Source organism: Anastrepha ludens, chromosome 3 (genome assembly GCF_028408465.1).
Source record: "Anastrepha ludens isolate Willacy chromosome 3, idAnaLude1.1, whole genome shotgun sequence".
NCBI classification, from domain to species: Eukaryota; Metazoa; Arthropoda; class Insecta; order Diptera; family Tephritidae; genus Anastrepha; species Anastrepha ludens.
Window position 1 is genome coordinate 78771745 of NC_071499.1, and position 26285 is coordinate 78798029.

At 35.5% G+C, this 26285-nt stretch overlaps 1 protein-coding gene across 1 annotated transcript; it reads left to right on the forward strand.

The window, feature by feature from the left end:
* The first annotated feature begins 18453 nt into the window (after positions 1-18453).
* Positions 18454-24393, forward strand: LOC128858247 (uncharacterized). The gene is made up of 4 exons (XM_054094361.1): positions 18454-18839; positions 18913-19035; positions 20416-20547; positions 24280-24393. Exons 1-4 carry the CDS (start codon positions 18546-18548, stop codon positions 24361-24363), a joined length of 633 nt encoding a protein of 210 aa, XP_053950336.1. The 5' UTR covers positions 18454-18545; the 3' UTR covers positions 24364-24393.
* Positions 24394-26285: the final 1892 nt, after the last annotated feature.

The window sequence follows — 26285 nt, forward strand, 5'->3', positions numbered from 1 at the left end:
GGACCTGGCGAACATAAAATTAGTCTAAGCTCTTCTAAAAAATATATAATACAAATACAAAGAGCAGTGGCTATTTTAAATCTAGTAGTACAACAAAGGACTCATTTCAGACAGCTTTGAAGGCCTAGGCTATTCTCCTACTATGCAAATTTTTGGAACTTTTTTGAACATTTTGCAATCCGTCGAAATAAATACTTAGAATACTTTTTTTCTCTGTTCAAGCAGCATAATTGAAAAATAAAATAAAAGTATGAAGTTTTATCACATTGCCAAAACAAGATTCAAACTTAAAAAATACAACAAATTTCATCAAAAATTTCAAACTTTTTAATCAGAATTTATAGAAAAATTCGGTATAATAAAGTGCAAGTTTGAAGTGGCTTAAAACGTTGATGGTGATGCGTATTTTTTTCCACATAAAAAAATGTCGCGCATTCGTTTTATGGCACCTCCGAATCGCTTGTTGGTTGTTTATGAGAAGATACATCATAATTTTAAAACTGACTTAAGAAAATATTTAAACTCTTTATGTAAGGAGGCGCAAAATCAGTCACCCTATCGGAAAATTTATAACTTTTGCAAATAATAATTTTTTTGGTACGTCAATCGTATTCAAAATGTTTTTTTTTAATTTTGAATTTTTGTTATATTTTGTTGTTGTTTTAATTATCAAAATATATCTATTCTAAATATGAGCAAACTTTTACAGTATTTTCAATTTCATGACCAGCGCGCCAACTAGCGATATTATTATTTATTGTATCGCATCATTATCGCACCGCATTCAAAAGCTGAAAGCCTGAAATCTCTAACTTGCAAGAATTTAGATTTTCAAATCGATTGCAAATTTATTTACATATTATTAAAATATTTTTTCTCTGTGTAGCAAATTCACGTTTGCTTGCAATAGAAAGTGGACCAATCGGATGAAGGGAGAGGAAGGTGAACTTGAGAATAATAAAGAGAGAGAGAGAGAGAGAGAGAAAGCTGCCAACTGTTTGTGGAAAATTCTCCCGCCATGGAAAGAAATTTCCCCCGAGCTATTTCCAAAGCATCCACTACTAGTGGACAACTAGAGCTTGTTTGTGTTGCGAACTTATCAGTAGCCAGGCGGCGAGCAAACTGCATACTGCCAAGCTAGGAAAGAAAATTAGGTAGCTGTTCGTTTATTAGCATTGCCATTGAACGCAGAAATAACGCACATTTCGGTGATAACAGCTGCCTGTGAGAGTATGACAGCAGCTTGTTGCAAAGCAGGCGCAGGCATGCATGAGAGTGGCAGGACACAATTTGATATGTAATTATTTTATATGCAACTCCACCGCAGTAGCTTCTTTGATATGCATATCACCCACTCAATATGGATGGGAATTGAATTATGGACGGTAATTAGAGCGTCAGCGTGCCTGGTGCCCTTTTCAATTTAAATAAGCTTTTAATTTATTTTGTAAACTGAACCTATAAAGAGCGCAGCAACAACAGTGGACGTTGATGAAATGGGCAGTATGCGTCTTTGTTTATCAAGTAAGTTGGTTATAGGTGAGTATTAGGTGCAGAAGAGTTGGCTGTAAGTAAGGATATACCTATTGTCTTATATTTATACATAACTGTATATTTCTTATATTTGTCTGATAGTATGAACAAATTAATTACGCACTCTCATCAATTTCACATCCGACACATTCGTGCGTCGAATTCTCAAAATCAATTGTTATGCCTGCAAATAAGTCAACTGGAAGTTTACATTTGTCTTTTGTATGCACTCTAGCGTATGTATGTAAGTAAATGAGTTTTAGTAGGCACAAAAAACACAATTCCTTATCATACCCTCAAAGCTATGGTCACGTATGTATATTCACAAAGCTATAATGAAGATACAGTCCGATGGTATTCAATCAAAGTGCCTAAAAGCACGCTCTTGCTTTTGGTACGTTAATAGGATTTTGGACGCACATGACAGTTGGTTAGCTAAAGGAGCAAGATACAATATGAGAATATGTATATATAAATATATGTGTATAGTTAATATATGTATGTACATATATTGATATTTATATACAGACCTTCTGCTATGCCTGCACATGGGCATTTTAATTGGGTTTTGGTACTGCTTTCCTTTCTACCACAGTGATTATTCCTGCTGCATAAAACTCGGTTTATACACAGGAGGCAACTTTAACTTTCCACAATTTGTCTATACTTAGTCCTGCCATAAGTTCTGCTGCAAGTTAAATCCGTTATAGATATAAAATTATAATACCTTTTTTAATGGAGTTAGTTTTATTTAATTATGTAAATATAAAAACCAAAATTTTTAATTTTCATTCGAAATGGTCACAATTGTATTCAAACGATTAAGCCATTTAGCTATTACAACACACGGTTTCCATGGATATTAACGTCGGGGCTCGAAGCAAAGATTGTTTGAGACACTCCCAATTTCTGTGTGGTCTTCGCCAGACCATTTTCTCCAATTCTGACCACTAACTGTAGTCCAAAGGACTCAGATCTTCTGCGGCTATGCCATTTCATTGTTGGTCTCCTTAATGCGGGGATGGGGCTTAAATGGAGGTTAAATTCTATTTAGGAATTTAACTCACTATGAACTAAGAGGGAAGCTCCGTGTAGGGATTGGCTGACCACCCATTCGCGAAACGGCGCGAGTGGCGGCCGTCCAATTATCTATACGGAGAGTACCGCACCAACACATTTCCAAGTCAAGGTGTGCATCAAATACCTGGCCGCTTTCGAGTGTAACTGTGGCCTCACGACGGTAAGAGGCGCTGCCATGGAGGACCCCATTACTTCCCCTTGATACTCGTACTGACGCAGTCAGGCGAAGCAACCGTAAGAACCTGATGATAACTACTACAAAAAATAAAACCAAATAATTTGTGCCGCGCTACGACACAATACCCTCCTCTGAGGAGGATAAACTGCTAGGTTCCAGCCAAGATACGGCTGAGTCAGCAAAGAGTAAGGGAAGTGCGAGCCACAGTACTCCCTTACCAAGTAGGCAACAACAACAAACAATTCTACCAACAACATCGCAAAAGGCGGTAGACGGCACTCAGAGAGAGAGAGTCAGGCCGCAAAAAACCCAATTCAGAGGGTGCCCCATGAAGTCTCGCTATACGAAGGCGCTGTTAATTCTAAACAAGATTGCTAAAAATGAACTCGCTGGAGCGACTGACGAGCGTGACGTGAAAGGTAAAATATCAACAGGTGGTCAAGGAGTATGAAGACTTCATATCATGATGAGGCACATTTTCACCTCAGTGGAGTCGTCAATAAGCAGAATTGCCGCAATTAGGCGAATGGCAATCTAAGAGTGATTGCCGAAAAACCAACACACCTACAAAGAGTGACTGTTTGGTGCGGTTTATCGCCCGGCGGCATCATTGGGCCTTATTTTTTCCAAAGTGTTTGCTATCGTGAGATGATAACGAACTTTTTATGGCCCGAATTAGAAGATATGGATGTGGACGATATGTGGTTTCAACAAGACGGTGCCACTTGTCACACAGCTAACTAAACAATGGCTCTTTTGTGCGAAAAATTTGATGGCCGAATAATCTCACGTCGCGGCGATGTCAATTGGCCGCCAAGATCATGTGATTTGACTCCGTACTATACCAATATTATCATAATAAAGAAAAATAACAATGATTTCTTAAAAAAATTGTATTTTATTCAAAATCAACACCGGCCCTTGAAACTTAACCCCCTTTCTATTATCTATGCAATTAACAGTATAAGGATTAATAACTTTACTTGTGCGGATGAGCTTAAATGTTTCGGAAGGAAGTCTTCTAATTTCTGTACTAAAATCGCAAATAATGCGTCTATTTCCCGCGCACTTCGAGAATCCAATGGTTTATCTAAATTTCAATTGAACAAATTTTCTTGCAATTGATTTTCCGGCAATGACTCTAAAGATCTGCTTTCGCACCATAAAATAGAGCAACCATTATAAGAAATCACGCGCTATCTATGATTTCACTTCATCACGAGTGGTCTTTACAAAGTACTCAAATTTCTACTCAGCTCAGGGTAGTTATCAAAAAGATACAGTTAATGCATTCACATGGTCTTCCATCGAAATGCAATTGGCTGATGTGTCTTACAACTTAGACATGGTACTGAGAGTATTGTTGTTCCAACGAAAAGTACAGTTCCACACCCTTCACAGCAAATATAACTTGAAACAATCAACAAAGGTAGGCTTTTCAGTATAGAAAGCATACAAACATAATTAACCAATTCCTATTTTCTTGTCCATATGTAATTTGCAATATCCTGCAAGGCTTCAAAATGGCATTTGTCGCGAGAGAAGACGGTCATTGAGACGGTCCAGAAATGAATCGCAAGCTGCCCGAATGTGACTTGCAGGTATTTTGGCCCACTCGCGAGCACTGACTGTTTTCAGCGCCTCGAGACTGGTGAATCTTTTAGTTCGGAACTTGCTCTCCAAAATGGCCTGAAGGAAATAAGCCATCGGATTCGCGTCTGGTGAATTTGAGAGCCATTGTGACTTCCCATTCTTGGTTCACTAAAACTTTGTGAGACGGTGCCGAGTCCTGTTGAAACGTCGATGGTCTGCCACCGAAATGGTTGTCTGGCCACGTCTTCAAAGCAACCTCCAGAATACTTTTCCAATAATATTTCGCAATTACCTTGACGCATTTACCAGGCTCAATGAAAACGATTCGATAGCGCGCACATGTGGTTACAGCGGCCCAAACCATTAACTGTGGCGGGTGGCCACCTGGTGGCACGATGACTCAACTTCTCGTATGAATGGTCGGTCAAATAAAGCCTATCGTTTTGGGAGTTTACGAATTGCTCAATTTGAAAAATTTTCTCGCCAGACAACACAATGTTCGGAAATGGACCGTTTTTGGTCAAGTGAAGCAACTCCTTCGCTCTCTTGTTGATTCTTTGGCGTGAGATCATGCGCCTTTTGAATCTTGTAAGGCTTGACTTTGAGATCATTTTTCAGTATGCGGCGAATGCGGCGGTTGCACTTTTTCTCCGATTCCATGAAATTTTGACAAAGTATTTAAAAAGTATTATGATTTAGAACAAAATGAAAACCAACGTTTTTATGAATGCTGCGGACAATTTAAACGGGCCAAATAGCTCTCAGATTTCTGCTGGTGCCTGGGTGGACTGTAAAGAGCAATTAACGTCAGTTGTTTCGTGAAATGAGTTACAGCGATTCGAGCAATGTGGATATTTTCTTCTAGCTAATTTTTGTGCTTGGATGTACCGTTTTCAGTAAATTAATTAATTTTAATACACTTGATCTTAATATAAAAACTGCATATTGTGCTCCAAGGCGCTCAAACGCGGTTTAAAAGTTTATAGTGCAACAGTGATAGTTAGCTGGGAGTGACTCACCACAATTGCAACATTTTGATTTATCGGCTACTGCTTTTTGGCAATCATAAGCCGCACGTCGTAGCGGTTTTTCACATATTTTATGTGACAAATGGACTTACATTTTTCGCACTTAAACCAGATAATTTTTTGGTTCTATCTTAAGAATTGTTTTTATTTCATAGATCTTAGCTCAGTTATCCCGTTTGCTAGTAGCCTATACATATTTTCTAAACTTTTGATTGTATCTATTTATCACGTCTTTGTTTACAATTTTCAGTTTCCTCATTTTTATGCATTTCCACCACCCGGTGGTGGTGTTATCAGAGAACGTTAAATTCACGTTCTCTGGGGTTATTGTAGGTAAGTATTCATATTTACCCAATTTAGTTTTGTTTACATGTGGTTTGGGTCTCCGCCAAAAGCTCCACACGCGCAGCAATTTAAGTTCGATTTGGTCAGTATAGTACCACCTTTTTAATACAGTCGATAATGCAGTCACGCTGACAGCTGCTCTTCAGCCACACGAGATTGTTTGTTTACACTCGCGATAGCGGCGATTTAGTTATTGTAATTTTTTTCTCTTTGTTTTCGCATTTTCTCTGCCGGTCTGAAAATAAACAATACTTGTTGTTTTGAAAATAAATCCATCAATGCTCGTTTAAAGTGTCCTTCGATTCAAGTTACCCTAACTAGGCTGCTGGAGTCTTACATCTCCGGCTGGTTAGAGTCTTACATCTCCGTCGGTTTCTCTCAGATTCCCTTGACGTTCTGAAGAAGCATTTAAAAAGTAACTAGAGCATATTTAAAAAGGTTACCGCTTCTGTAATATTGTGTAAAATTTTAACCAAATCGGAGGACAACTGAAGGAGTTATAAGATTTTGACAGAAAGAATTTAGCCAGGGCAGCTTAGAATAAGGAAGTGTTGCTTTACAACCGATTTTCATGATTCTTGCATTTCTAGAAAGACTGACAATTTTGCTAGAATGAAGGAATTATAGGAATTTTACTAAAAGCTTATATGTATGGTATGTCAATGCGCTAGGCCACTCAAAATAGAGAGAGCTATAGAGCAAAATAGAGAGAGCTATAGCAATTTTACAGGAAGAGTTGTGACAGTTTCGTGGGTTTACAACTAATATTGATGTTTTTTTAAATAATTAGAAAGGCTGGCGCTTCCACAACTACGTGTCGAAATTTCAAGCCAATCAGAGCACAGCTGAGCGAGTTGAAGCACTTTACCTGCAAGTTTCAGGCCAACCAGAGCAAAATTGAAGGAGTTACAGCAATTTTTCAGCGGAGATTTCACAGTTTTGTTATTTCACAACCGATCTCCATGATTTGTGAGAATTTGGAAAGGGCGAGTCTTCAGCAACTACGTGCCGAAATTTCAAGCCAATCAAAGCAAAGATGGGCGAGTCAGAGAACTCTTTTACTGAAAGATAATATGTCAAAGGTGTAGGCCAATCAGAGCAAAATTGAGAGAATAACAGCAGCTTTTCCGTGGAGATTTCACAGTTTCGTTGTTTGCCAACCGATTTTCAAGATTCGTGCATATTTGGAAAGGCTGACGCTTTACGTGCCGAAATTTCACGCCAATCAGAGCAAAGCTGAGCGAGTTAGAGCACTTTTACTGAAAGGTAATGTGTCAAAGTTTCAGGCCAATCAGAGCAAAATTGAGGGAGTTGCAGACATTTTGCCGAGGAGATTTCACAGCTTTGTTGTTTGCCAACCGATTTTCATGATTCTTGCATATTTGGAAAGCTTTTTTTTACAATAAGCTGCCGAAACTTCAGCTGCAGAATGTAAGATGTTTCAATTATTTGCGGTGAAGAAATAAAATATAAATAGTAAAGTATAAATAGTAAATGAAAATTGTAATATTAAATATCCAGTGAGTTTATAAACCACAGAAAATAACTTCGATTACCTGTATGATTTTAAGAACTTGAAGTTGAATGTTTAGTTGTGTTTCTTAATATGTATTTATGTATACGCTACCACGCGAATCAGTTTACGTATTACATAGAAAATATTTTTTTCAGTGCTCCGGTTGGAAGCGCACGGTTGTGTACCAATTCAAATATTTAATTTACAAGGGATTTACTCCGCTGAGCTCATGTCATGAATTAAGGTGAAGTAAGGTGCGGCGTTTAGAGTTAAAATATTCATTATGTTTGATCATAAATAAAACTCACAAATTAATTATTATTTTAGAGCGAAAAAATTACACTCGAAAAACGAGTTTCCTTTTTGATAGAAAAAATGATCTGTTTTCTAAGCAAATTAATAAAACTCATGAACGGAAATTTTAAAACCTCAAATAATGATTAAATTTTAATTTTTTGATAAAACTCATAATTATTTCGGTGGTTTATTTATTCCTTTGTTCGCACTGTCCTCAGAGTATTGGTAACGTAGAACTTGGCAGTGCAGAACTTGAAATTCAGTATTTCGCAATGAGTTATTTTATCAAATATAATTTTTTAATACAGAATTTTTAGTTACTGCCGAAATTAGATTTGTGATGTAACAGATGTAAGCCAATGGATAAGAGAAAAGAGGAAAATGTGGAGAGATTGTGTTGGCAGAATGTTGAGCGAACGCATAGCAAGAATGCATAGCATAGCATGACGATGAACAGCAGAGTAATCTACACTAGACCAGCCAGGTGAATCCACTGAACTGCAATAAAAGTTATCCAAATATATATTTTTGGGGAAAAAGAAATCGATTATTTTGCGTAAAAGTTTTGCGCAAATGGCTTTAAACTGTTTTCTGGTCGATCTACAGGTATAGCTCCTGGGAGATGCTACTACTAGCGACATTAACCTCTCACATCAAAAATGCCTGTACAGAATCGTCGAAACCAAAATTGCACGTAATTAAATGTTATAGAATCGGCGCCATAAGCACGCGGCTTGGCTTCTATTTTCGACTTTATCACAAAAAAATTGTCAAATATATCGAATTTACTCTTTGCTGACTTCCATTGTTAAAACTTTGTAACTGAATGGAACAAACAAACAGGAAAATAATTTATTTAGTGTGAAATGTTTTCTTGACGCGGAATGAGCAAGATAACGACGCATTTTTTGGTGCGTGCAGCCGGCTACGTTATCACGTCAAAAATATGGCAGTCTCTTTTTACAATATGCGCAACATTTTTCATGCAAAGTTTTTTTACAAAAATTGGAAAACTTATGTGCATGTTCGGAAGTATTTTACATGGAAGAAAATGCTCAACATCGTATGCAAAAAAAAAGTGAAAAATCAATGCAATTTTTGAGCGATTTCAAACTTACACTTTATTATACTAAAATGAGCTATAAACCTGCATACGTTGAAGTCCTCTAAAAAGTTTGATTGAGAAGTGGAAAATGTTTATTGGGCTGTTTTGAATTTTTTACAAAGTTTGGAATTTAGATGAACTATACAAGATGAAGTCCAAAATAAACAAGACTGAGCTAAAATAGAAACGACAGGAGCTTTGTTTTGATAACTTCGAGTTTATTTATTCAAAATAGTCCCCTCTGGCCGCGATACACTGTTTTGCATGATCTAAAAGCTTTTCGAAAGAGTGTTTCAGGTCATTGACCCGATTGTCCTTCAGTACGCCGGTACAAACCGGTTGGATGGACTCTATGGAAGCAAAACGTTTTTCTTTAATGGCCAAATACAATTTTCCGAATAGGGAGAAATCACAGGGAGCCTATCAGGCGAATACGGTGAGGGTTTGAAGGTTAAAATGCGATTTCTAGTTAAAAATTCAGTCACAAGAGTGGATCGATGCGATAGTGCATCATCATGCAATAAGTGCCAGCTTCCTCCTTCGCGGTATTCAGGGCGAATCCGACTAACGAGATGCAACAGACGCTTCAAAACGCCAAGATAGAAAATTGCGTCGTCGGTTTGTCCGATTGGCATGAACTGATTGTGATCAATTCTCTTGGAATCGTAACAAATAAGCATCGACTTGATTTTTAACTTCTCCAAACGCGATTTTTTGGGTGGGGGCTCGTTTGGGGCCTTCCATTCGACAGTTTGACGCCTCCTTTCAGGTTCATATTGGAAACAGCACTTTTCATCACCGGTTACAATGTTGTAAAGGAAGTTCTCGTCATTTCTCGCCTCATTAAGGCATCTTTCTGGTCTAGAGACGTGAAAATTGATGGCGTTGAAAATTAAAGAATAACAACCGATATCAATTGAAAATCAAAAATATGTTTTCAATGAGAATAATAAACAAAAATTGCTTCCCCTGACATAACACATGCCACTGGTGTAATTGATTGGGCTGCTGAGGTACGTCTGAAAAAAAAAAAATCCGTCGATTATTCATCAGGTGATATGTCGCTATGGTGGGTAGCTGATTTACAAAAAAAAAAACAAGTTTTCTAGATATTTTATCTGTTTATTGGAAAACCAAAAAAAAAAAGATTTTTTCACCTTCTCGCTCTTAAAAAAAAATAGAAAAAATAATTATAAAATTAAAATTCTGCTACCCGCGAGAGCCATAGCCGAATGGGTTGGTGCGTGACTACCATTCGGAATTCACAGAGAGAACGTTGGTTCGAATCTCGGTGAAACACCAAAATTAAGAAAAACATTTTTCTAATAGCGGTCGTCCCTCGGCAGGCAATGGCAAACCTCCGAGCGGATTTCTGCCATGAAAAATATCCTCATAAAAACTCATCTGCCGTTCGCAGTCGGATTAAAACTGTAGATCCCTCTATTTGTGGAACAACATCAAGACGCGCACCATAAAATGGAGGAGGAGCTCGGCCAAACACCCAAAAAGGGTGTACGCGACAACTATATAATATAGTTAACTCGCTTATACCTGATTGTCGTACTTCAAACCGGTCTCGTTTTAAAGGACTGTAACGTCTAAACTACAACGGATTTCAATATAAAAATTTGTAAGTATATTTTTGAAAGTATAAACTATCATAACATGAAAAAAAATCGATTTTGTCGTAATTCTTGACCAGAAAGGTGCCTTAATAAGGTCTTTCGAATGTTGAATTCTGAGCAATTTTGATCCTCAGTTAACCCTCTAGTGCCCAAATTTTATTTTTGAATGAAAAAAATTGCTTTGGGTGGGGATTATGGTAAAATATAGGTTCTTTATCAAGAAAGTGAAATTTTGTTCCTTGATCCGATTATATAGGGATAAAACCTTACCCCGCCTGCAGGCGGCTTTGGGAAAGAACGTACTTTTATTGAACAAAACAGAAAGTTTTTAAAAGAAATGAATACAAAACAAACAGTCAGTCTTATTTCAAATAGTTTTAGAAAAATGTCCACAAAAGAAAGGCATGCTTTTGGGCATAAATAGGCAGTTAGTGCAAATTATTTATGGTGAAAATTGTGAAAGCAGTCCTTTTGCTGGAAAAAACAAAGATTCAGATTCCATTTTCGGCACACGATTGGAGTTTCGGAGGTACAGCCAGGATATTCGCACCTATTTTTACCGGTGCGTGATAAAAACTTTGCAAAATCTCCAACTCCGTCGTAGCGAACGTCGTCAGGAGGTAAGTAAGCTTTTCTTCCATTAAATTTTGCTTGAGGAATTTGTCAAGGACGACCTGGAGCTCTTGGTATTGAAGAATATTGTTGTTTGCATAGTACGTATGCGATCTCTGCCCGGAAGTTCGGCAGTTGGTACTGCCTAGCATGTGTGTCAATCTTGTTAATTCTTCTGAGCAAAACATAAGCGTTTATCATGGCCATATCAAGCAGGTGATTAAAAAGTCGGTTTGTGTACTTATTGCTCTTTACCGGAATCTTATATCGCCCAATTAGTCCATCCATGAGGTCGACGCCCCCCATATATGACTATTATAGTCACGGACTGCATTGGGGCAATCGACATCAAGAATTTTTTTTTCTGAGCGGACGAACCGCGACACCTTATTTATAACATTTGTTTCATTCTGGAAGGGCTTTTCGCCTGCGTAACTCGATGCGAGTCACACTATTTTACTGTCCTTCCAAACTGATAAAGAAATGTCAACTCCTAAAGCAGATCCACAAAATTCAGTTGAATATAAACGGGGTTGTTTCCTGAGATCAAGATCTGTCGGAAGTTTGCAATTCGGAATTCGATTTGAACGAATAGTTCCCTGCGAATGTATTCCGCGTGATTTTAGATAAACCAGAAGTGGCAGTGGTTTTTAAAATCTGGAATGTTATGGGACAATCGGACCACCACATTCGCTGATGCCCCAAGATCTGGTGTATCATTCAGAACAGCATTGTCTCCTGCGCCGCAATATATTTCGAAGTTATAACAAAATCCGAAGGAGTCACACAAAACGAAGAGTTTTATACCCCATTTATGTGGTTTATCTGGCAGATATTGTCGAAGGAAAGTCCTCATCTTCGGTGCGCACATTTGTTCATCGTCACATAAACGTTGAGTCATCGGAATGGACTGAAACCTGTTATTGAAATGATCAACGAGACATAAATTGACAACATGTACATAAATTGACACACACTTCTGATTCCAGCATAGAATCTGACAAATTTACCGCCCTGTTAATCACCTCGTCAATTCCAGTGTCGATAGGTAATTCTGCATCGTCCACATCTTCGTCTAAAAGATCTTCCAAATCTTCTTCCACGTCTGTATCATCGTCGATTTCCAATAAATCCAAAAATGTTGCAATATCTTCATCATTGAGGGATGATAATTTACACTTTTGTCGTTGATCCATTTCTAAAAAACCAAAACTTTAAGCTTAGCTCCCCTCTAAAAATATCAAAATTTCAAACTTACCGCATAATGTTATTTATTCCGAGCTATCCCAGGACCGCCTCTAGACGGGCTGTCTTCAAAGGTTTATAAAATACAGGAAACACTTTTTTTTTTGTTATTATTTTTAACTTTCGTATTTTGAACACAACCAGCAACACTACGATAATTTTTATTATAAGCTAAATACACTTCTAATATTTTTATTTAATTTTTACAATACACCACTTTTGCAGAATAATTAATTTGGCCGCTTTTCACTATTTTCCGACTTCAAATGACTATGACGGCTGATTAAAAAACAAGACGCTGCTGCAACTGCACCAGTAATAATTTTGGGACTTTCCGGAATTAGAAAGAGTTTAAAAAGTAACGAAATGGTATTTTAAAAGGGAATAAGCGTGAAATAAACCTAGGCCGTCTACAGGCGGTCTTGCGTACTAGAGGGTTAACTTGTGCGGAATAAAACTTGCACAGACCTTTCATTAGCCCAAATTATCAGTTAAAATGCGATAAATCGATGTTTTGAAGATATTCAACTCCGATTCTATGAATTTCAACCATGATTTCGGTTGATTTTTGATAAACTTACGAACAATTTCGATGGAGTTTCCGGTTACTACTAATTTCGGGCGGCACATATGTTCATTGTCATTTATGTCCTCATAATCATCTCTGATACGGGTAAACCAGTCATGAACTATGGAACGAGATAGACATACACTTTTTTCATCAATTCAAATGTTTCGGTAAACGTTTTGCGGATTTTAAAACAAAATTGCATATTAGTTCTTTGTTCGAAACTCAGTTTTGTGCCGATGACACAAATATACTGACACTTTAGGCGCAATAACTTCGCTTCCACTGAACCGAATGTCGCCAAGCTTTCACTGGAAGTCAGCTAGGGATGTATCTTCTAATGCATTAACTCATTAAAAAGTTGTCGCGATCAAAAACATTTTTATGACGCCAGTCTTCTTTATTTTGGACTTCCCCTTGTAGTTTATAAAAAATTTACGTGAAAAACGTAGGATGCAAAATATGACCATAGGTGTATATGTACCATACATATGTTTGTAATAAACACCTATGCATACTTTCCTAAGAAAGCAACTCCAAGCTCGGCTTAAGGGGGTAGTATGGTATTTTTTTTTTTTTTCATTTTTTTTTTTTTTAAATTATTCTATAACATCTTAAGATTATTGTGTGAAAGTTTGAAGTGCATTAGAGTAAAATTGACAAAGACACAAAGGATTAAGTATCTACCTCTCCAACCGGATTTCACAATCTTCACAAACCTTTAAACGCGTTTTTCTCACACTTGCCTTTTTTACGGTCGGTGTCCACTGTAGATTCATATCTACTGCACCGATTCTTTTCAAATTTGGTTTTTTTGTTTCTTTACTTTATTCACGAGGTAATGACGTCGAGTTTTTTTTTTTTTTTAATTTTGTCATATTTTAAAACAACAAAGTTTTCAAGTTTTTTTTATGAAAAATCGGTGTTTTGACTTCAAAGCGCTTTAAAAAATTAAAAAAAAAAAAAAAAAAAAAAAAAATTCGACGTTGTTACCTGCGAAACCTTATTAGCTGATGAAATCAATTTGGTTTTTTGATTTTAGTTGATCCAGTAATGAGTTCTGAGATTCGCTGCCACCAACTCATTTCTTCATAAAAATCAATGAAAATTTCACACAATATTCTATAAATATGACTTTATAATGAAGTAATTTTAAAATTTTGAATAAATCAACTGTGTCGGCAAAAAAAATTTCGAAAAATATGCTTGTTTTACACCGAATTAACCATACTACCCCCTTAAGAATGCTCACAGATTAACTTACCATTCACAATTAATTGTGATCGCACCTTCACTGTAAGGGTCCACTGAGGCAGAATGTTGCCTACTTTTGGAGCAGGATGATATGTCTCAACTCATTTGACGTCAATGCACACCCTTGGTTGGATCTATGTATATACAAACAGCTTGCAGCTGCTAAGAACCGTTTGAATTTTATTAGGGAGTCTGGGGAAAACTTAACCACCAATTAAGTAGTTTTTGTTGTTACAGAGAGGTTAAAGAGAGTTGTTAAGAGGTTATTGTTATGCTCTCAATTCTTTACTTCCCCAAGAAGTGTAAAAATAAAGTCACTCTTTCATAAAAATGTGTCCTATTTTTGCAAGTTTCAGTAGTCAGGTTAGAACGGAAAGACGAGCCGTTGAATTATGATTGCATATTGGTGATTGCTGGGCTTAAAAGCCTGCTTTGGAAATGCGTTTTTATAGCAAAGCGCTTGTTTCGAGTCAGACACAAGGTTTGGCAGTCTATGGCCAGACGCTATTGTGCTATTTAGTTGTTTTCATCTTCAGTGCTCACTCTTGAGTTTACCGGCATCGATCTCTATTGCAAAAAAGATCTCGGTATGACCAAACTCATACATACAAAAAATTATACTTATAAGTATTATAATTTTCGATAAAGACTAAATCGTATTTTAACAGCCTTGAATTGTTTATTTTTAATGTTGGCATATCGCTAATGTACGCCTGCACATAACTTAAATATGATTAAACAATAACACTGGTTTACAAATTTTGATTTTTTTTTTGTCTTCCGCAAGCCATTATCCAATTTGTATGCATAATTTCTGAGATTTTGATTTGGTTTATCATTTCAGATTTTCAACTTTACAATTTTATAGAGAAAATTTGAAAGCATGACGAATTGTTTGTAAGTTTTTCCCTGTTCTAAAACCTGATCTTTTTGCGAAAAACCAAGTTAATAATAAATCGAGAGGCGTCTGATGGGGCTACATATATTTATACATATAAAAAATATGCGCAAGATTAATCATTCAATTTAGTTTTGAAAAACATTAAATAAAAACAAAGGATTTTAAGTGATAGAAATCTATATTATATTTTGACTTTTATGCACTTCATTGCTTGTCTGTTTGTGTACTGCAGCTGTCTAATTCAAAAGTGTCAAATATGATTGTCATTTGCAAAAATATAAATCTTCTGATTGGTTGAATAATTCATTATGTTTGCGAGCGATGCCATAAAATTTTGCATATGGTATAATATAACTGTAAATATTGACATTTCGCGACTTGGTTATTTGCATTCGATTATTCACAAATTGTTTTTTCTCCGTCTATAAAAGTTTAAATATTTTTAATTTTTTGATAAAAAAATTTTAATCTGAAATCATTAATCGATTTCTCAGAAACTAATAGAACTATCGAAAAATGACGTTTCGATTTATTCACTCATCTTTCATTTGCTATAACTCGATTTCAAAAAGATTTTCCAACATGTTTGTAAAATATACGTGACTAAGTTGAGGCACTTTTGCTTTTGAAGTGATAACGTCTTATAATTCGATTTAACAGGCTGCACTCACGAAAAAATGTGTCGTTACCTTGCTCATTAGTGTTACCTTGCTCATATGTCGTTACCTTGCTCATTGCCGTTACCTTGCTCATTTGTCGTTACCTTGCTCATTGCATTGAATGAACTGCAAGCGAAAGCGCGGAACGAACGACAAAGCAAACAAAGCAAACGAACGGCAACGTTCGACATCTTGCTCTCTCCTACTTAAGTGAGCGTATATATAAATTCACGTATTTGTATTTGCATATGCCTTCTTATTGATTATTATTATATTAATTTAATTCACTTGAAGAATTTAAAATAAAACCAAGTTTGTTAATAATACCTGTTGTTTTAATGTTATTATTATTAATTTTTTTATTATATATGAAGGAAATAATGTATGGTAATATTTACCATATGCCTTATAAGATATGTTGTATACTAATATATGTATATAAACATGCATATACATATACAATTTCGCGCAATTTTCAAAACGAACAAATCTATATGTAAAGATGCATACAAATCATATGGACTTATCAAATATACGAATCTATTCCGTACGCAAGCAAATGTAAGCTAATGTGCTTGAACTGCAAGCGAGAGCGGGGAACGAACGACAAAGAGCACAATCGGCCCCCGCGTTCGGCAACGTTCGACATCTGGTTCTGTGCTACTTGAGTGAGCATATATATGCATGTATATGCGCATTTGTATAGCAATTCACATATTTGTAAATATTTGCATATTCCTTCTCCCTGTGTGCATGGTAATGAACTATGAGGATTATTAATTTGATTTATTTGAAGAATTTAAAATAAAACCAATTCATCATCATCCTTACCGAATTTATAATTAGTGACGACTAGTTGTTAATAAAATACTTGTTGTTTTAATTATTTTTATTATTACTTTATTATTATATATGAAGGAAAAAATCTATGGTAATATTTACCACATACCTTATAAGATATGTCGTATTCTAATATATGTATGTATATAAACATGCATACATACATGTATGTATGCATACGGAAATAGGGATTGAAGCACCAGAAATTGGATCACAAATGTCACGCATCCACGTTTCAGTCAGAATCGAAAATCAGACTTTGGAATCACTGAGCCTTTTTCAATATCTGCAAAGTGAGCAGGCGAACTCTGCGAATAAGGTTCGTTATTAGAGTTTGTCCTGCATTGATTACGTCATTACAGAATTGTACTGCAGTATCAGTAATTTGATATATGTTTCGTAATTTTTCACCTTTGTGTAGATGTAACTTAATCAATTTCATTGCGATTCCATTTACCTCCTTCTCTATATCCTATCAAACAAATAAAATTAAATTTTCTTTTGAAAAATGCAACCATTACATCAGTCTTTTCTTATGACGTTGTCACGTTAAACTATCGTCAGTAAACCGACTTTACAGACAACCTCTTTTTGTCTAAATAACAGTAAATTCCAAGTATCTTGAAAATTTGCCCATGAAAAAACCTAACTCCATTTTTGGAATCATGGAGCGATTTTATACCGTGATAGCCCATTTTTGATGTAAACCAGTGTATTTATTTCTTATTCAGAGTTGCAAGTCGCAGAAATACTCATCGTAATGAGCGAATACCTAATCATAAAAATCATGATGATCAACATTATGAAGTAAACGATCATGATCGCATTGATCTTCATGCTCATGTGTAGCGCTATAGCTCATGATAATAGCGGGACAAACCAGCTGATTGCACAACACAATTTATGTGCTCACATGCACTAACTAAAATAACAAAAACTATATGTATAATATTACATTCATGTATGCATGTATGTATGTAACACGACCGGCGCGAGTGGTAAAATAAACAAATAAGCAGTTCGTGAAACATAAGACGATGGTGTGATGGTAGAGAGAGTGAAGAAGATATTAATGCAGAGCACGGTGGAGAGTGCAGAGCCTGTTGTTATTGTTGTTTTTCGTGTTTATTGTTTATACATAATGCTGCTGTTGAGGAACTTGTTGACACCAGAAATGGTGTGTAGATTCCGCATGTTACAGCACACACATACACATCGCTCATTTGCCGCAAGTGTGTCTTTACTTAAAAAATCAAAACTATTGAGAAAAAAGACTTCAAAGTTTTATTGTTCCAGACTTCCCTAAGTAAAAGGAAATGCATTTCTCTCTTTTAGAAAATAAAATATAAGTACATATATTTTTTAGAGCTCTTACATTGATTCATTTTATATGCATATTAGGTATATATTTGTCAGTATAAAGTACCTCCAGAGAGGCGATAATGCTGATACTCGTAATAGCAGTGCAGTCGTTGCGCTGTCTGCTCTTTTACTTTTACAGCTTTTACGCAGACTATCCTTTTAGTCAAACTGGTTCAGATGAATGACCACATTTGACTAAGCTGACTAGTCAACATGCACCATTCCAGTCAACGGACCAGTGGGCCACTGGAACACTATTTAATTGTGGGCAATTTATTTTTAAATTTATTTTAATCGCCAAAAATTGTCAGTTGTCTACAGATTTTCACATTTCCTTCCTCATTTTTTTATGCGCTCACTAACCTGAAACTAATAGCGGATGCGAGACTACACAAGTTGGTCAGTTCACAGGCAGTAGCGCATGTGTGTGTTTGCGTGTGGTAGTAAAGTAATGCGATCGCTTATGGATGAACGTCTAAAAGCCAAGTTTACAAAAGCATAATAACAACAACAGTAAAATTTTCGTAATTGCGATTCCATCTCACCAAAAAACATACACATCCAACCATGTGCATATATACCAAATGTGTATGCCTCTGCACATTTACTTACATACGAGTCATATGTTTGTTGTGTGTGGCAATGTTCAAAGCGCGGGCCAAGCCAATAAAACCGTTGCCTTCAGCCGTTCAGTCGAATTTTCGAGCTTAAACGTGCGTGTGCGCATGCGCTGTAGTCAATCGCAACAATCGACGGAGAGTGTAGTTTAAAATTTAATTGAATTAAATACCCAAAGAGCTCAGCATGATGCGTATTTTGTCACAGTTCATGAGAGTTTTGTTGCTTTGTATGCTTCACACACAAGCGTATCCAATTACCAACAATAATGATGCAGCATTTGTGCAATTTGTGGCGGACAACAATCCAAAACTGATTGAGGTCAATAGCAACGCCGCCCAAAATGCCGCCCTCTCAGACGACACAGATACTTTGGCTGACAATAGACCAAACTTACGCGTCGATGAAACACAGTTAGCCGAATATACGGAGCACTCGCAAGCCGAGGATGGCGGTAGCAGCAGCTCGGGCGGATTTAGGGTAACTCGATGCGTTTAAAATGTCATTTATGAACATTTGAAAAAGTTTACGAATACTTCTTTGGCGTTTACAGATATCGCTTCTACCAACTCAAGAAAAGACTGCTGAGTCAGTTAATTTGGAACACGAAGGCATACCATCAAAGATACTCAGCACATATGACAAGACTCAGAAGAAGGTGACTGATTTGACGAATGTAAGTATGATGGACAGAAAAAATTATAATATATTGCCAGAATAGTAAATCAACTCAATGGAAAAATAATTACCGTTCACATACATACGAGTATATGCCTACATATATGTACATATGTATATTAGGATGCAACAATCTCCATACAAACAAATGGTACTGTTTTTGAATTGAAACTATACAATTTATTTAATTTTAACACTTCTGCAAAAATATTTAGAAAAAATATTATGTTTTACGTGAGCTGGATTGATTTGAAAAGAAGTACCTCCAAAAATATCATTACTTTGATTCCGTTGATATAGGTTAGGTTAGGATAAGTGGATGCTTACGCGAGGTGTCCACTTGAACCAAAAATCTAAGTCCGACCATTGTGATATCATACAGAGGAAAAACATAAAAAAAGAACCAAACAGAGGGAAAACCCAGATTTGGATTGGAGGAAGATATCTAAAGACGGCTAAATACATTTGATATAATTAATTACATCAAATGAGCTACTGAAGAAGCTCTTCAGATGTGTGATGTTTAAAGCAGCTATCCATCAAACTCAAATTTAGGCTTCCGGACCACTGTAGTGTTTTCCAAGCGAGAGGTAGTCGCATTAAAGAAGCAGCGAATTGGTTTTTTTTTATAATTAGCGTGTACTCCCTTTTTGGGTGTTTAGCCGAGCTCTTCCTCCTATTTGTGGCGTGCGTCTTGATGTTGTTCCACAAATGGAGGGACCTACAGTTTCAAGCCGACTTGGAACGGCAGATATTTTTTATGAGGAACTTTTTCATGGCAGAAATACACTCAGAGATTTGCCATTGCCTGTCGAGGAGCGACCGCTATTAGAAAAACTTTTTTCTGAATTTGGTCTTTCACCGAGATTCGAACCTTTGTTCTCACTCTGAAATCCGAATGGCAGTCACGCACCAACCCATTCGGCTACGGCGGCTGCGGATTGGTTGCCTACTTTTGTAATTACTGTAAGGGAGGTAGACAATACTCCAACAGCCGGCAGTTAGGGCCCTAGGCTCGTTTTTTGTGCGTTCAAAATTAGTTCGGGAATGCCGTTGATACAATTTTGAAAAATATTTACATAGATCTTTTAAGCTTAAACTCTCGTACATCGGAGGTGATTTTTCAAAAAAAAAAATGTTGTTAATTTTATTAAAAAACAAACCTGATTTTTGATAGTAAATCATTTCAGCTCTAGTAAATATGAATATTTTTCCGAAGTGTTTTGGCGGTAGTCTTAGAATATAATAAACTCATAATTCGGCATTTTTTTTTTTTTTTTTTTTTGGTGGACCACCCTAATATGCATATATAAATAAGCGAAGTGCGTTTTTTTAATTTATTTTAAATCTATCATTAAATTGTGTTATATTTCTTTAGCTCGAACCCATTGTGGACACAATCAGTGAGCATGAAAAATATGGCAATAACGGTGATATGTTCGATGGCATAGCGCGGTCCATTGTGAATGGCTACGAAGCTTTCTCGAATCTCCTCAATGCTTTCATACAAGTGAGTAAAGCTTTCCAGTTTATGTCTATACTTGTACATTTGTTTGTAAGTGTGAATACATGTATGTACTGCGTACTCGTACAGTAAATAGTTAACGAAATTATTATTAGCTAGCTAATGAGAGAAGAGCTTTTTTTTTAATTGCTAGTACACTCAAGTAGGTCAACAAAAGGCGTTGGCTATTCGAAATTAGATCTGCAGTGAGAATTTTAGTATTTTTAAAGCAAACATTTAATGTTGCTTGCCTGAAAGTGAAAAGTGATTAGAGCTATATTACTAAAAAAGTACTCTCAGCAAACAATACTTTTTTTATCATTTTTTTGAACTACGAAACTGAAACTTCTTTGAAAAGGATAATAACTTCACCCGGAATTATCTTTTGAGAACTAAATACTTTACAGCAACTTATAACAGTATAGAATTTAATTTTATTTGCTTTTCTCAGACTTTTCATCAGTCATCAGTCCAACCAGCCGTCTGCACTTCCCTCTGCTTAATGACAGAAGGGTTTGTGACAGTTGATCGGACATGACAGGTAACATCAGTTTAGTCCATCTGCAGTCTCTCTCGGCCTGCCAAGCTCGCTTATGGGTTACAACGTTACAACCAAAACGTCTTTTTAACAAATTTTCACTCTCAGAAGTCTTACTAATTTTATAAATAACTCTTGTGTAAAGTGCGTCTGAGAAAAGATTGAAAAAAATCCTCATTTTGTTGGGAGTGAGTTATTTTCTCAAATAAATTCTTGTCACTGTAGCGCTTTCGGTGAAATGTTGGTTTGGGGAAAAATAAATTCATTATTTTTGCGCAAAATTTTTGGGCAAATGATTTTAAACCGTTTTAGCTCTTGGGCGACTACTACGAACATACCAGTCAACTTCTATTGTATTATTTCTGTGATTTTAACGACATTTTCGACACCACTCACAAGTTCAGGGGCCTGACTTCCATTTTCGCCTTTATCAAAGAAAAACTGTAAAATGTACCGAATTTTCACTTTGTTAACTCCCACCGTCAACACCCTGTAATTCACAACTGAATGGAACAAACAAAAAACAGTAAACGAATTTTTTTAGTGTGAAATATCACCTTGACAATGAGCATAAACTTTAAATTCTTTGATCGATAATTTACGAGATATCAATCACTACAACCATCTACCGAGAAAAGAACGGATTTCTTTTTCCCCTAACTAATATTTCTGACCACGCTTAATATACTTGAATGATTTTTGCATTAAATGATAGCAAGAGTAGTATCCTTACAATACACTTAATTGGTTTCGTTCGTGATTTTTTGCTGCTCGTGAAATTATTGGTGAAAGTTAGTCTAAATTTTATTCTGCACACGTTTTCTCTCTTGTTTACATTAACCTAACCTAATTTTTCATTTTCCTTTAAAAACTATTTCACTATTTTAAAACTCTCTTTTTAATTCTCATCACTCTCAGACCCTATCTACAATTTCGTCACGACAAAGTTGTGCTATTTTTTTAACTTTCTGTGTTATTTAAAAATTTGATGCGCTTTCTGTTGAACGGATAACCAAAGAGCTTCTCCTGGTGCACTGTCGCACCGTAGTGCATAGTCCCCTTTGATTTTGCCGGGCAGTTGGTATGAAAACAGAATCGTCTTTATGTCAATGACCTTATTACCTTCAATTTCGAAGTGGCTCGGTAGCCAGCATATCATTTCTTTAGGAGCTGAAAAGTGTCGTAGTACTCTTTAGCGAGTATATCATAATTGCTCTATTTGATTAGCTTTGGTAGCAACTTGACTAACTGAAAATACAACAATAGTAGCATCTTAGTCCACTTGCTTATCGCTATGAGGATAGTTCCTCGCCAGATGCTTAAAGTACAGCCCTCATCCCCTGATACAAATTTGACCCACTTATTGACTATTGATGCTTTCTATTTCAATTCAACCGGGCTATTCGGGTCATGTTCTTCGATTTCGATATAACTCAAATATGTTGCTCTCTGGTCAAAATAATGAGACACGTATTTTTTTGTTCGCCCGAAAAAATTTTTTTTTCAAGATTTATCGGCAATTTTGTTTTTCGGCTCAAAATCGATTTTTTTTAATTATATAAGAAATTTTTTTTTTAAATGCTCATAACTTAGTCAAAAATGAACCGATTTTAATAATTTGGTTCAAAATGATCGCGATTACTTACACGAGCGATTTCATGTAGAAACAATTGCAAAAACGTAGTTGAAAATTTTTTATTTTGGAAAAACAAAAAAGATTCGAAATTTTTTCGAAATTCAATATTTCAAAAAGGGTATTTTTTTTTAACTTTTTCCAAATCAAGAGAACACCTCAAACTTCAATTGAGCGGAATGCCCAGTAGCTAAAATGAGTTGTTTTTGAGTAATGAATTTTTGAGTAAAAAACCTGTTTCGCACTTTTTGTTTTTTGCAAAATAAAAAATCTTCAACTACTTTTTTGCAATTGTTTCTGCATGAAATCGCTCATGCAAGTAATGACGATCATTTTGAACCTAGAATCATTAAAATGGGTTCATTTTATTTCAGTTATGAGCATTTAAAAAAAAAAAATTTCTTATACAGTAGGTTCTGTTTTTATGCGGCTTTTTTTAATGCGGTTTTGAAATAGTGCGGTTTTTTTTTAAATTACAAAATGCATGTCGACCTATCGGGAATTGTACATATAAACAAGATTCTAAGCCAGCTAAGCAAAAACTCATCACAGATTACATCAGAAATGCTAACCCTACAAGTATGGAACCGCCTGCATAACTATCTAGATCAGACGTGTACATTTCCTAAAGTGACGAAAGTGATTTTACGCCAAATCCTAAACGAACGCGCAACATGTGGGTATTGTCTGATTCTATTTCTGACTTAAATTTATTTTTCGATTCTGACGTTTCTTAAATAAAGATATAATTTTCAAAAATACAATATTTTGTTTATGCGATTTTATTTAATTATTTCAAATTCATGCGGTCTATGGAACGTATCTATAGTTATAATACGGGACTAGTGCCCTTTTTTATGCGATTTTATTACATTATTTCAGATTTATGCGGTTTTATTACATTATTTCAGATTTATGCGGTTTTAGCATTTGAAACGTATCTATAGTTTTACTATAGAACTAGTAACTTTTTTTATGCTGTTTTTTTTATGCTGTTTCTTGCGGAACGTATCTACCGCATAAAAACAGAACCTACTGTATAATTAAAAAAAATCGATTTTGAGCCGAAAAACAAAATTGCCGATAAATCTTGAAAAAAATTTTTTTCGACCGAACAAAAAAATACGTGTCTTATTATTTTGACCAGAGAGCAACATATTTGAGTTACATCGAAATCGAAGAACCTGACCCGAATAGCCCGGTTGAATTGAAATGGAAAGCACCTACTGTATTTTTTTTTTTTTAATAGATATAGAATTTTTAAATGAGAACATAAAAATTTTGTAATGAAATACAAATGTAGCCCTAATTTTTATATCAGCTTCAGTTAAAAATTAGTTTAATTATTCGGTTTCGGAACGTTCATATAAACTGCTAACCTCCCATTCCATATTTTGACGAATTTTGCTTAAAAATCTTGATATACGCCCCTAAATGCTCAACTCTACTCAAGAAATGTAGCCTCTTGCTCATTCGAAGAGCCCTCGAATTTATCCAATTGAAATGTCTTTTTTTAATATATGATACTTCGTATATAAATATTGTTTTCTTACTTCTTTCTTTACAGAAGCCTAAAGATCTCGCTCGCTCTATTTCGAAAGGCATCACAGCGCAACTGGATATTATTGGTGGAAAAATTGTTGGATTATAAAAGTAATACTTACTTATCTGCGTATTTTAATTAAATTTAGGATTAACAGATTTTGTTATTTGTTCAATTAATGTTAATTTTATTATTACTTTTTCAATAAATAATTTATTTTTTTAAATAAAATTCATTTTTGGCTTCTGTTTAATTACGTAAAACAAGTAGCTAAGAATAAAACTAAAAATCGTAAAACGAGCAATGCCAGTAATTACGCTATCCATCACGAATAAAAACTAATAATTATGAAAGAGGATGTCCTCCAGATCAACTTTGTCGATTACCATAGTAGTCCAGAAGGTCGGATTTTTCTCAAGGGGCCCTCAAATTTTAACATGTTGACCGAAAATCCAGTTAATTTATCGAAAAAATCATATATATAACGACTCAAAATAGAATTTTTGCCCTCAGATTTCTACAGCAGAATTTAACGAGGAATTTTTTTGGGCCTTAACCCTTTAACTACTACTGAAATGGGAATTTTTGAGCCGTTCTCAAAATAGCTATAATGAGAGGTCGTTAAAAAGGCAATTCTTTGTTTAGAATTCCCACGAAAAGTTTAAGCAGCCGATTTTGCGGAGGGTTATCTAAAACGAAAAATACGTACGGATAAGATAAGTGCGTACGAAAGCTTATTTCAAGCTGCTGTTTACACATTGGCATATATAGTCACATTGCGAACAAATATTAGCGCTGAACGATTTGTATGGAGCATAAATTGAATCCTGTATCTCTTTCTACAATAATTATTCGCGTTTCTTCGTTTGAGTAACATTTTTGTAAAATTGTTGGACAATTATATTTACTCCGTAATCATGATTCAATTATTAAAGGTTTGCTCACTAGTGGTATTCGATTTTTGACACTCCCTTACAAAAGGTTCTATTTAAGAAGGTGGAACAAATTAAATCCTTTTTGGTAAAAATGATTATTAAATTTTAATTAATATTTGAATGAAAATAATGGTAAAAACAGAAGTTATTAGCGGAAATTCATCCATCCAGGGGAAGGTGGGCTCATTGGAAACAAGTTCCGTCAATCCCACCTTTTTTTATAATGAACTATGCAATGTTACCGATCGCGTCGTGACTATCCTATTATACTTCCTGTTGTAACTCTTTGTGAAATGCTAGCTCTTTACAAAATATGAATTACGTCTAACTCACCACATCATAATAAATAAAGCTTTGTAAATTCTCCACTCATCGATCTTGGATTGCGTCAATTACTCTATTATGTTCTGTCTTAAGCGGTATGTATTTCATGTCATACTACCATTGTCCTGAACATACCGATGAAAACTCTTTAGCGAGTTGTTGCTCGTAAACAGACCATTTTGAAAATGAAATGTTTTTTCTACCAATTTTACTTTTCCCCCACTTTTACTCAAAATTTCTAGAGCTAGCAATCCAGTGTCTTGCTAAGGGAGCCGATTTGTCAAGAGAGAACGGGAAAGCTGCTTACTGAGCAAACCTTTTATCATTGAACCATGCTCCGTAATCAAATATTATTTTCTGAAAAACTGAAAACGAAAATGCAACTCGTAAGGAATGATTTACTTCGTTATTTGAACAATGAGGCCATTTCTACAAATTCCGAAAAATCGGCCAATGTTTGCTATTTCATTAAAGCAATGCATGTACAATTTCAATGCAATTGATTTTAAAATAATTGTAATTTCGGAATGCAATTATAAGAATGGTTCAATTCATATTCTAAGTAAATAAAAATTGTTTTGCAAATTCTGAGGTCTTTTTCATACCCGTTTATATTGGGTAGATTTTGCATATAAATAGTACAGTGCAGCAATTTCGGAGTAATTCTTTCAGGATAGCAGCAAAAGTTACCCTAAATTAAAATATGTAACCTTAGCTTATGTTTAGCTTATGGAAAAGGGGTAACCGCGAATAGCGGCAAGTGCGGCCCTT